The sequence below is a fragment of the Episyrphus balteatus genome, chromosome 3 (genome assembly GCF_945859705.1).
Source record: "Episyrphus balteatus chromosome 3, idEpiBalt1.1, whole genome shotgun sequence".
In the NCBI taxonomy this organism is placed as follows: Eukaryota; Metazoa; Arthropoda; class Insecta; order Diptera; family Syrphidae; genus Episyrphus; species Episyrphus balteatus.
The window spans coordinates 48,054,284-48,067,635 of record NC_079136.1 but is presented as its reverse complement, the minus strand read 5'-3'; the positions used below and the strand labels follow the sequence as shown (position 1 = coordinate 48,067,635).

The window sequence follows — 13,352 nt, the reverse complement described above, 5'->3', positions numbered from 1 at the left end:
CATTGGACTAAAATGTAAAAAAAGTCAAAACGTCTCACTGTTTGCAAAGGGTGCGATCAGTGAGACATTCTTAGGTGAAAAAAAAATTAAGGAAAACGTCAAATAATTAGGTAATTGACAAGTAAATAATTAATTAATTAATGTTACTTTAACCCATTTTTTTTTCAAAAAATGTAAGAAAAAGCCCAAAAAAAAACGAAAGAAAAAACACTACGAAATCATATTGAAGTCATGCTAAAATAATAGATTTTTTTTAAATCTTATGTCTCACTGTTTGCTTTTTAATAATGTCTCACTGTATACTTTTTGTCATTTTTCGGAAAAATATAAAATTACAAAAAACGAGAAGGAATTCTAATTACATGATATTTTTTTATGAAAGAACATATAAATATAATACATATATGTACATATGTAAAAAAAGTTCTGTCCACTAACCAGATTTTTTTGTGTTATACACTCTTTTTATAACACTCCAAAAACTATTTTCAACTTATTTTGTGTGATATTTTACGGTGTAGGAAAATGGACAGCTTTAATTTAGTCGGGATAAAATTAAAAGACGCAAACGGGGAAATAAACGTTTTGACCCAAACTAGCGTTACTGCCTCCCCTACACAGGGTGTCCCAAAAGTAATGGATCAAACGAAATATGCTCATAGGCTAACTTTAGGACTCTCAGAATTTGGTAACTTGTTCATCTCAAATTCTTACGGTTTTCGATTTAATGCAGATTTTGCGAAATTTCGAAAAGTCCCGACTTTGCAACTGTTTTTTACAATTCTTTCACTAAAACATTTCTTAATAATAAGAAATAATTAATAAATCAAAATATTTTTTGCTGCAAATCAATTAAGAGTTCAATATTTTTTAAAAACTCAATTTGTTACTTTTATTTCATATCTTGTCACGTAAATCTCTAATTAGGGGAGATTAGGTACTGTTGAAGCAAAGGACGGTTGAAACAACACAAGTAGCTCAAGAATCGTAAGTGATACAGTACGACTTATAGGGAATCGAATGTATTTGAAATTTCAATTGTTTGTCAAAAGAGCTTTTTTTTCGGAAAATGACAGGAACTATGTGATCGAAGAGCTACCTTACGGAAAGGATATAAAATATTGTTTCAATGTACATATTTGTTTTTAAAACTTTGTGAAAATCGAAAGCTTGGTCTTTTTCAAGCTTTTTGAACCGAATACTTTTTTTAAAATGAAAGAGAGATATACAAGCAAGCTACTAGGGGGAAGAAGAAAAAACATCGTGTTTACTTTTTTGTACTTTTTTGACTTTGTGTTTTGATGTAGTTCAGGCTTAACACAACAAATAAAGTACCTTAGCACCACTGTTTTTATCGAGAGAAAGTAAAATCTGGATAATTATCTGGATTTTTCAAAAATCTATACAGATAAAGTTTTTGTTGTTTTTTGTTTTTTGCCTCGAAAGATTCATAAAGGGCCCCCAAACAGAATTCGGTAGGCCTCCAAAGATCCATAGGAGGCCTTCATTGACTTAAAGGCCATAAAGATAATTCTGTGGGCCTCGAAAGATCCATATGGGGCCCACAAACAGAATTAGGTAGGCCCCTAAAGATCCATAGGAGGCCTTCCATAAACATGATTCTGTGGGCCTCGAAAGATCCATATGGGGCCCCCTGAAAATCCATAGGGGGCCCACAAACAGAATTCGGTAGGCCCCTAAAGATCCATAGGAGGCCTTCATTGACTAAAACGCCATAAACATGATTCTGTGGGCCTCGAAAGATCCATATGGGGCCCCCTGAAAATCCATAGGGGGCCCACAAACAGAATTCGGTAGGCCCCTAAAGATCCATAGGAGGCCTTCATTGACTTAAACGCCATAAACATGATTCTGTGGGACTCGCAAGATCCATATGGGGCCCCCTGAAAATCCATAGGGGGCCCACAAACAGAATTCAGTAGGCCCATTAATATCCATAGGAGGCCCCCTGAAAATCCATAGGGGGCCCACAAACAGAATTCGGTAGGCCCCTAAAGATCCATAGGAGGCCTTCATTGACTTAAACGCCATAAACATGATTCTGTGGGCCTCGAAAGATCCATATGGGGCCCCTTGAAAGTCCATAGGGGGCCCACCAACAGAATTCGGTAGGCCTCTAAAGATCCATAGGAGGCCTTCATTGACTTGAAGGCCACAAAGATAATTCTGTGGGCCTCGAAAGATCCATATGGGGCCCCCTGAAAATCCATAGGGGACCCACAAACAGAATTCTGTAGGCCCCTAAAGATCCATAGGAGGCCTTCATTGACTTAAACGCCATAAACATGATTCTGTGGGCCTTGAAATATCCCTATGGGGCCCTTTGAAAATCCATAGGGGGCCCACAAACAGAATTCGGTAGGCCCACTAAGATCCATAGGAGGCCTACGTTGACTTAAATGCCGCAAACATAATTCTGTGGGCCTCGAAACATACATAGGGGGCTCACAAACATAACTCTATAGGTCTCGAAAGATCCATAAGAAGCGCAATATATTTATACTGACTAAAAAGGCCAGAAACCGATTTGAAGCATGACGTGAGTGAATTTAAAAATTGAATTTCAAGTGCTTTTAAGAAATGTTTTCTTGCCCGAGGGCCTACCGGGAAAAATCCAGAATGCCCGGTGGGCCAGTCCGCCCCTGATAGGCATAGTATTTTAAATTATATGAGGAACTTGTGCTGTGAAAATTAATACAATGAGATATTTTTTTATTTTTTATTGTTATGAAATGTGTTTAGTGCCAAGAGTTTGATTAATTAAAAATAAAAGAGAAACCATCTATCAACTGGTTTTTCAACCCTTTTTTTTAATTCAATGCCAAAAACCAGTGGCAGCAGGGACGGATTATGTCCTGAAAGTGCATTTCTTTTTAAATTTTATGATCTTTTATAACTTTTTCACTCAATAGTTATTACCAAGATTACAAAAAACAAGTGTTTTCAAAATCTCATTTTCTCATAAAAACAATTTTAGGACCTTTTAAAAGTCAAAATTCGTTCGAAAAAAAAGAAAATCTTGTTGTAAAGCCATAACGTGTATTTTTTCGTGAACCCTTTTAAAGTAGAAAAAAAACACAACCTAGAAAATTATGTTTAATAACTTTAAAATAAATCCAAACACTATTGCAAGGTAAGTATATAGCAATTAATGGGGTGTTTTAATAAATTGCAATTTGTTATAATATGAAAAATAGCAGGTACTTTAGGTATTACATTGTAAGCTAAGTAGAATATGAAATCATTCAAAACTGATTTACACCGCCGATAAGGCAAATCGATTAAATAATAATTTTTATCGATTCAAAGTGCAACGGATCGTTGAATTCAAATTAGTTTTGTCTAATGCACAGTAGCAATATTGTATAAGTTATGTATTTATAGCAAATTAAATTGGATTAATTAATATTTCAGTCGACGCCTTATAATTTTTTTTCATAGCTATTTAAATCAGGGACTTTATAGAATATTAGGTACAAGAACGATATTTCAAGAAATAATTTTAATTAAAAAATGTTTTAAATTCAAATGATATTTTGTGCATAGTAAAGTTTTTACATTATTGTGACATTAAATAAACGAAAGCAGGAAAAGTGCTCAAATCGTGTAGGTATTTATGTAATTGCATAAACAATTTTAGAATGATGATCAGATTTGAAGTCAATTCCCTTTGAGCAATCTAGACCTACAAAATTGAGATTTCGAAAGATTTTAAATTTTTCTTTGAGTAAGAAAATGTTTTCTAAAAAAATTTGTTAAAAAAAATAAGTTTTTAAATTTTGGTATGTTGTTATGCTCCCTAATCGAAAAATTGATTTAAAAAAATTATTTTTTTTTTAAATCCAAAAATGATATTTTTGAAAATTTTTATTATCTTAAATTAAGCTTAGAAATCCTTTTTCGTGAATTTTTTTGTTAGAATTGGTTTAGTAATTTAACAGAAAGTCAAAAATTAACCTTAAAACTAAAATATTGCCTTATTGTGTTGCTTTATAATGAAATCTTATTTATATCAACGATTAAGAAAGTTTTCCATAGAGATTTCTTATTATTTTGATAGATAAATCTTCTTAAAATTTGAGTAAAAAGCTCATTTATTTTTCAGCAAAAATTCTAAAATAACACAAAGATTTGGCTCTCATGCTGTTGGATCGATTTATTTTTGGTATCCAGGCAGCTGCAATGCAATTAAACTGTGCCTTGTGATTGAACTTAGTTTTAGAACAAATGTTTTTTTATGGTAGCCTACAATAAAAAACAAAATGTTTTAAATGTAAGAAAAGTCACCTAATTTGTAAAAGAACTTAGTTTTAAGCTATTTTCAATTTTTTTTCCCCCCTTAAATAAAAAAATATCCTCTGTATTAGTCATTTAGTGGAGTAACTAAAGCTCAAAAAATGGCAATAATAGGGAACCCGGCCGAACAGCTTAGATTTTGATGATTTTTTTTTTAAACGTCGGTAATTAAAAATACTTTAAAGTCTAAAGATTAAAAATTGCCGGTGTTGCCATTTTGATTTTTTAAATTTAATTGAAGATTTTTGTAAACAAAAAAAAAGGTTTTCAAAAATTTTGCTTAATTTCATAAATTAATTGATGCCAAAAGATTTTCTAAGAAATTTAAGGAAAAAAAAATATATGGGAGTGAGGGACAATCTTTCATCGTTTAAGCGATAGATGCAATTTTCTTATTAAGTGACTTCAAAAACAAAAACAAATATTTAAACACAACTGCAACACCTACCATATTTAAATATACATTTTTAAAAAGCTAGAAGCTTATTCATATTTGTAAAATTAAAATTAAGTAAATTGAATAAAGGGCTTTTGAAAAATGGTAATTGAACTCAGATTTTGAAAAAAAAAATATATTGAAAAAATTTTAAAATGTCGTTTTTAAACCTTTTTTGGTAATATAAAATGCATTTATTTTTCAAATTTTTTTGGCCACATTTATAATAATTTGAAATTATAAAAGAAAATGTCAATATCTATTACAGTTTATGAAAAAAAATTAAAAAGTTTTTCGTTTTCGAAGAACTTTTTTTAATAGAAGTTTTGAAAAAAATTTAACATTTAAATATAAAGTTATTTTTTATTCATTCAATAGCCCTTATTGTTGAAAGTTAAATAGCAAAATTTTAAAGTTCTTGTTTGCCAAAATCTTTGAGAAAATCAATTATTGCAATGCAAAAATTCAATTTTTATCAAAAAAAAATCAATGAAATTGAATTAATTTTTATATTTTTTTTTTTTCAAAACTGTAATACATATTACCTCTTTGTAATTCAACTTATAATATTTATGGCCAAAAATTAAAAACAAAAAAATTCATATTTTACTACGAAAAAGTTCGAAAAAAGCCATTTAAAATTTTTTAATGCCTAACGTTTTTTTTTTCCAAAATTTTGAGTTGAGGACTATTCTTTCAAAAACTCATATTTAAATTAAGTGTATTTAAATTTTTCAGGTACAAATGAGATTCTAGCTTTTTAAAAACCTGTCTGTAAATATTGTAGGTTGCCGTTGTGTTCAAAAATATTTTTTTTTGTGTTTGAAGTCAGTATGTGAGAAAATTGCATTTATCGCTTAAACATTGGAAGATTTTCTTTTACTCCCATATATTTTTTTTCCTTAAATTATTTTGAGAATCTTTTGTTATCACTTGTTTTATGAAATTCAAGCAAAAAAAATGGTTTTGTTCAAAAAAATTTAATTTTAATTTTAAAAAACAATACGGCAACATCAGCAATTTTTAATCTATAGACCTTAGAATATTTTTAATTACCCACGTTTGAAAAAAAAAAATCATCAAAATCAGAGCTTTTCGGTCGGGTTCCCTTATAATTTGCTTTAGTTGCTCCACTAATCAACAAATTGTTAAAGAGAAAAAAAAATCTTTAATTAAACTTGTTTTGGTTTTAAAAATGCCTAGAATTCAACTTTCCCACCTTCTTGATTTTAGATCAAATATTCTAGGAAATAAAAACAACAAACAATCACAGCTTATAACACTTAAATATGGTATTTTGGTCGTTTTAAATCTTGAGGATCGAAGGAGAGTTTTGAACTACATCTTTGTATAAAAATATTGATCACTGTGGCGTATACGTAACATCTTTTTATAGAAGAACGTTAATATATAATTTCTTTTGTTGTCTTTCTTTTTAATGCTTTATGTACCTAGTATGCAGGTAACGGAAATAACAAGTTTGTTTACTTGTAGTTAAATTTTGTGTTCATACAATTGTTTATTTGCACACCGGGATTAAGTATTACTAAGTTGGGCAAACTCATCCAAATCAATTATATGTATTACAACAACTTTATCCTTTACGTGGAAATACAAAGTAAAAAGTTTCTATCTTTGTAACAATTTATTAACTATTTTAGCAATTTTTAATAGCCAAATATTTATTAAAACTAAGTATCCATAAGTTGTTTAGTATGCACGGAAAAAATGTGAAATGTTTTTATAGTTAAAGATAATTTTTAAATATTTTTCGAATTAAATAGCTCCCTATTAATTTATCAATTAGTTTTAAACCCTTTTTGATAATCAAGATATTAAATAAAAACAAATATTCTCCTAAAAAAAAGTTATAAGTTTGATTTTTTAACATTTTGTATCAATCAATTTGAAATTCTCTTCCAGATGACGTTATCCACTACTCTAGTTTTGTTGCTCATGCAAAGTTTACTCTCAGCTCATGGAGTTAAAGTATCCACAGCCGAATATAATGTAATTCATGAGAATCCAAGTAACGACTTTACCGGCTACACCGTCCAGCAGCCAGAATTGTTTCATGCCAGAGGCTATCCACGGTTTGTATACTTTTGCTGTGCCCATACAAAAAAGTTCTTCACCCAGTGTATGACAATATTTTTTGTATCTCATTCGATTACAGACCCCTTCCCCCACCAGCATCACATTTCGAAGTCTCGTCGCAGCCACCAAATCCGTTTGCTGCCTTTGCCAGTCCCTATGGACCAACTTTTCCAATGCCTGGTTCAGCTGCTTGCGGTACAGCTCCACCATCATGCGCCGAACTGCCATATCGAACTCTAGATGGCTCTTGCAACAATTTGGGAAATCCCCAATTGGGCATAGCTAATTCAAGGTATTTTAACCGCCAGCCACATAGCTGGGATGTCAAATGAATGAGGTTTAATTAAACTGTATGTGTGTGTTTTTGTGGTTATTACAGATATGGTCGTCTATTGTCTCCCAGATATGGCGATGGAATTCAGCAGCCAACACGTTCCGTTACCGGCGAGCCATTACCTAATGCCAGACTTGTGTCGTTGGTGGTTTTCGGTGAGCTAGATGTTCCTGATCCAGACTTTACCCTAGTTAATATGCAATGGGGTCAAATAATAACCCACGATATGAGTATGCAAGCTGGTGGAACCCAATCAAGTAAGTGATAAACCCTGTTTTTGAGCTTAAAACTGATATCATTGATATTTGCAGAGAGACACATTATTTCCTGTTGTACACCCGAGGGTCGTCTAATCGGAAAGTCCAGTGCTCACAAGACCTGTTTCCCTATTGTAATTCCACCCCATGATCCGGCTCACTCCCAAACCGGTACCGAGTGCATGGAATTCATTCGAACTTTAACCGATCGTGACATTAATTGTAACTATAATGGTGGACCAGCCGAGCAACTGTCAGCTGTCACAAGCTATATGGATCTTTCTCTTGTCTATGGAAACTCTATCGAACAAAATCGAGTTATTAGGGCTTTCCAGCGTGGTCAGATGATAGTCGAGGAACGAAATGGAGGAAGATGGTTGCCAAGGACACCGAACGTTACCACAGATTGTGATGTGCAGGATGCCAATGAAGTTTGTTATTTAGCTGGTGATATTCGTGTCAATCAGAATCCCGGTTTGACTATTCTTCATACTGTTCTTATTCGAGAACATAATCGTATTGCTGAGGAATTGGCGAAATTGAACCCTCATTGGTCCGATAGAGTATTATTCCAGGAATCAAGAAAGATCAATATCGGACAATATCAACAAATCAGTTACTACGAATGGTTGCCTATCTTTTTGGGATGGGAGAATATGTTGAAGAATAGATTGATCTATAAGGCGCCAGCAGGAAGTCATGTCAATGATTATGATCCTAGTATTGATCCATCGGTGTTGAATGAACATGCTACAGCTGCTTTTAGGTATTTCCATTCACAGATTGAAGGAAGATTAGAGTGAGTTTTTGAAATTTGAAGGCATTTTGGGTTGTGACTTTAATATTTGCACTTGTTTTAATTTATAGCTTGATCTCTGAATTACGATCCGTTCTTGGTTCACTGCGTCTTAGTGACTGGTTCAATCGTCCTGGTATTCTTGAAGTTGGCGATAATTTTGATTCATTGACAAGAGGTTTGGGTACACAACCTGAGGAACTTACTGATATTAACTTTGATAGAGAGGTAAGTTAATCAAAGGTTTATTAAAGTTAAAAAAAAAAGTTGAATAAATATATTAATAATACCTAATTAAAAAAAAAGTTAAATAAAATACTAAATATTTGTTCTACAATAAAGGACATTAGGTATTGTTACATTTTTAAAATCAAACTACAATCATTTGTTAGAATGATTAATTCTTACTAAAAATATTTTGTTTTTGAAAACACTTAATACCGAAGCCGCCATGCTTTCATTGGGTCTGTAAAGTAAAGAATGCAAATTCCAATGTTATAGGGCAGACCTTTTTGAATAAACCGAAACTAATTTAATCAAATTGGTAAGACATTTAACGTTCTTTTTCATTGTCTCGCGTCCGTCGATCTGAAGAGATTTGAGAAGAATTCAGATTGAAAGAATTTACCTTTAGAGCGCAAAATTGTTTTTTTTTAGATTTTCCAAATTTTAAGGATTATGAATTTTAGTGATCTTGGATTTTCGGAACTTTTGTTTTTCGGATTATGGTTTTCGGGATTGTTTCGGTCTCCCACCAAAAATATTTCCAAATAACATTCCAGTTCAAAATTTCAACATATCTTTTTCTCGAAAAAAAAAAAAAGAATTTTTACCCTAATTTATTTTTATAAAATCTTTAAATTCTTTGTTTCAATCCCCAATGTACCTAACGTTTTTGCTAGACATCAATATTTTTAAGTATTATTACTAAGCCCCGCACCTCAAAAAAACATCCTTTCACCTGAAAAAATAAAATGCACGACAGGGGTCGCACGTACTCTTATGGTAAAAATAACTCTAATGTTAACACCTTTTTATTGGCTAAAATTAGGGAAAATTTAAAATTTCATATTGTTAAGAAATTTCATAAGTAGTATAAAAAAATAAAATCTGTTTTAAACACCGTTTTAAATGATCTTTAGCACAAAAACAAGTACAACATTTGATTTCTTGCATAAAAAAGAATTTTTAGAAAAAACAAATTGGAAAACCGTTAGATACTCCAGTCAAAGCGTCATTTGACCTTGCGCAGAGAGGCACTGTCAGTTTTTATTTCATGGATCGATAGGGGTATATTTAAAAGGCTTAAACCCAATTTCTCACCACCTGATCATTCTTATTAGCGGAGTTATTCGCAAAAATGCATTTTTTGGGATATTTTACTTCTAAGCTGATATCTTTGCTCCAGATTGTCGTAGACCAAAAAATAAACATACATTCTCTTCCTTATAATATTTTCTATCGTTGTATGTAATTTCATTGTATTTGAGTGAGTAAATACAAAATGGCAGCCATTTTAAGTCAAATTCTTGTTGTTAAAAAACACATTTTTGTCATTATTTCGAAAAAAGCTTATATCATGATTGACATTTTTCTAATTTATTTTGTAGCCTTATTCAAGTCCTGCATTTTACAGAAAAAATCAGCTCTTTATCACTAAAGATGGCCGAGCAATTGATAAATGAACGCATGCAAAACCGGTGCGAAAACACCCAAAAATATAGTTTTTTGGGAATAACTCGGCTTCAGAATGTCCTACGACAAAAAATAAAGCTATTAATTGTTCGTTACAACATTTTCTATCGATTTGGTGCACATTATTTTTGTTGAAACAAATACAAAATAAGTAATATTAAGTCAAAGACGTTTTTTGTTTAGCAAACTCTTGCCTTATTATTTTGTAAACGGTGCAAGTATTGGCTAAAAAAATAAATTATTGTTGTAGTCCTTTAAATTATCTACATGTCTGATTTTTTTTTTTTTTTTTTTCCCTATAGTACCTAAATTGTAAGTAAAAATTAACAATACACTTTTATTCGTAATTACGATTTCTTTCAACAGTAGACCTCCCATTGAAAAAAGTTATATGTAAAAGTTGTAGATTGTAAAAGTGTCTACAACTTTTACCCAATCAATTTTTTTATATTACCCCAAAAATATTGAAAAAAAAATGGTTGGATTTTAACAAAACTTGGTTAAAAATTACTTTGTTGTGTTTTCTATCTATTTTAAATGTTTTTTGAGCAAAAAAATATTTTTTGAACTTTTGACGAATTTAATTTAAAAAAATAGCATATTTTTCAATCAAAAAAGTAACCGAAAAATTAACCATTCTAGATCGCTTTTGATCCATGCAGAAATCGTTGGATTTTTGTCATCATTAAAAAAAACTAAAACTCACGCAATAAATAAATCTTTTTCAGATCAAACATTTCCTGTTCAGAAGAAACATGCCATTCGGTGGTGATCTACGAGCAATTGATATTCAACGTAATCGTGATCATGGTCTTGCTTCATACAACGACATGAGAGAATTTTGCGGATTGAAACGAGCTACAACATGGAAGGACTTTACTGATCTTATTGATAACGATGTACGATGTCTAAAGATACCATTAAAAATACTTCTAACCTCAATTTTTCTTAAATTTTTGTGCAGGTTGTTGATAGATTGCAAAATCTTTATTCAACTCCTGATGATGTGGATCTTACTGTTGGTGGTGCATTGGAATCCAATGTAGCTGGAGCATTGGCTGGACCAACCTTCTTATGTATTTTAACTGAACAATTCTTCAGAACTCGTGTTGGTGATCGGTATTTCTTTGAAGGTGGTGATAGAATTAGTGGATTTACTAAAGGTAAATTTTTATCAGATATTGATTGTGAATTATTAAAAACACTATTTCTTCCTTTTTAGAACAACTTGAAGAAATCCGAAAGGCCAGTATGGCAAGATTAATGTGTGACAATGGAAATCATATTACATCGATGCAACCAAGTGCTTTTGTTACAGTTTCAAAGGCGTAAGTTTTTCTTTTGCAGATATTTTAATGTTTGTTTTAATTAACTTTTTTTCAGTAATCCAATTATACCATGCGAGGAAATTCCAGTTGTAGACTTGTCGAAATGGATTGATAGAAGTCCCGAAGGTTATTCCCAGCCGCCTGGTTTTTATGGACCCATTGGTCCACATGCACATTCGAAAAAGTAAAATAAGAACATGAAATCGAGAAGTAGAATAATTTAGCCTAAGATGTACATAAAATCAGAATTTCATTTTATTGTTTACATATACCTGAATTCATAATGGAAATTATTCTTAAAGAAAACAAAAGTTTAACTAGAGCTCAAAGTATTTTAACTCATTTAAATCCATAAGCTAACTTCTACAGAATTTTTGTTATTTTAGATAACAAATAATGCTTATTGAAAAAAACAAGTTATTAAAAGTTGAGAACAGGTGCTAAAAGACAGGAATATTTTAGCCTTACAAAACTTGTAATTTTTTTTTATATCTAAAGAGTATTTTTCCTCAAATTTATTTATTTGTATTGTAAAAAAATACGATTAAATTGTAAAATGTGTAAATAAAAATAAAATAATAAATAAAATAATTTTGTTTCACTTATCTATCAGGCTCAGTGTTACACCCTTGGAAAATAAATTTCTAATTTTATATATCAAAAAAATTCTCAAAATTATTATAGGTATTTATATCGACGTCAAAACCCCCAGAATGAATTCATATGAAAAAGAATTTAGGAGGGAAAATTGAACTCCAGTCAAATAGAGTGAGCTTACTGTTTTTAAAATAAATAAGAGTATTGCCAAACTTGGCAGCACTTTGAATTCAAGCAAACTTTACAACTTTAACTGCTAAAGGCTAAGCGATAACACTAACCTCTTGGCACAAATTTTAAGAAGAAAACAAAAACAAACGAGCTTTAAGGAAAGTGGAAAGGATTTAAAAGGAGATGCCGATGCACATTGGTTTTAAAGTTCTGAACATTAAAATGGGAGGGAAAAACTGAGGCGGGTAGGTAATGCATTCCACATTCTCGTAGTACGGCTAAAGAAGGAATCTCTATACTTGACGGTACGTCCGAAATTGGGCTCTAGTGTAAACTGATGGGCATTCCTTGAAGTACGAGTATCACGGTTGAATTGCTTAAGGGGAGGAATGCAACTAGCTATTTCGTTTGAACATTAAAAAAAAAATACCTATAAAATAAGGACAGGCATGATACATTCCGGCGGTGCTCGAGAGATGGGATTGTATCTGTAATGGACCTATCACCTATCATTTTAAAAGCTCTATTTTGGATTCGATCCAAATAACTCAAGTGGGTCTTAGGAGCACCTGCCCAGATATGGGAATTGTACTCGAGCCTTGGACGAATGTATGCTTTATAAATTGTAGCTAGATCAGAAGGGGTGAAAAATTTCTTACATCTTCGGAGGAAACCTAAGCATTTCGCAGAGTTTTTGGCGACATCGAATATGTGCTCATTCCACAGGAGGTGGTTTGTAATGGACATTCCTAAAATCGAAAGCTGTTCAGTTTCCTCGATGCAAGTACCACTCATGGATAGTGGCAAAGGGGGAGGGTTTCGTTTTAGTGATAGTAAGCAGCATTGTGTTTTAGAAGCATTAAATTCTACGCGGTTTCTTATTCCCCATTGGACAATGCATTCGAGATCAGAATTTAATGAGCTTATCATATTTTGCCGTTGAAGATCCACATCCGAAGGAGGGTACTATCGTCAGCGAAACAATTTAGTGGATTAGAAGTTTCAGAGAGTAGATCATTAATAAAAATGAGGAAGAGAGTCGGAGACAAAATGGAGCCCTGGGGCACACCAGCATTTATTTTGTGGGTTTCAGACTTGAATCCATCCAATACAACTTGAATTGAACGATTTGAAAGGTAATTTCTAATCCAACGAAGAAGAGATTCATCAATACCGAATGCAAGCATTTTCGATAAGAGAGCTTGATGCCAAACTCTATCAAATGCTTTTGAAATATCAAGTGCAATAATCTTACTTTCTCCAAAACGGTGTAATGATTTGCTCCACTGATCGGTGAGATAAACCATCAAATCACCAGTGGACC

The 13,352-nt window shown here is 31.9% G+C and overlaps 1 protein-coding gene across 1 annotated transcript in view; it reads left to right on the top strand.

Moving 5' to 3' along the window:
• Window positions 1-11,751, top strand: part of LOC129914695 (peroxidase-like) — a 72,921-nt gene extending 61,170 nt beyond the window's left edge. Inside the window, exons 2-10 of the mRNA XM_055994037.1 lie at window positions 6,677-6,846; window positions 6,930-7,142; window positions 7,230-7,441; window positions 7,496-8,240; window positions 8,309-8,465; window positions 10,661-10,831; window positions 10,897-11,095; window positions 11,155-11,260; window positions 11,316-11,751. Of these exons, the coding sequence (XP_055850012.1) occupies window positions 6,677-6,846; window positions 6,930-7,142; window positions 7,230-7,441; window positions 7,496-8,240; window positions 8,309-8,465; window positions 10,661-10,831; window positions 10,897-11,095; window positions 11,155-11,260; window positions 11,316-11,448 (2,106 nt within the window). The 3' untranslated portion in view covers window positions 11,449-11,751. The remainder of the gene's footprint in view (window positions 1-6,676; window positions 6,847-6,929; window positions 7,143-7,229; window positions 7,442-7,495; window positions 8,241-8,308; window positions 8,466-10,660; window positions 10,832-10,896; window positions 11,096-11,154; window positions 11,261-11,315) is intronic.
• The last annotated feature ends 1,601 nt before the right edge of the window (window positions 11,752-13,352 follow it).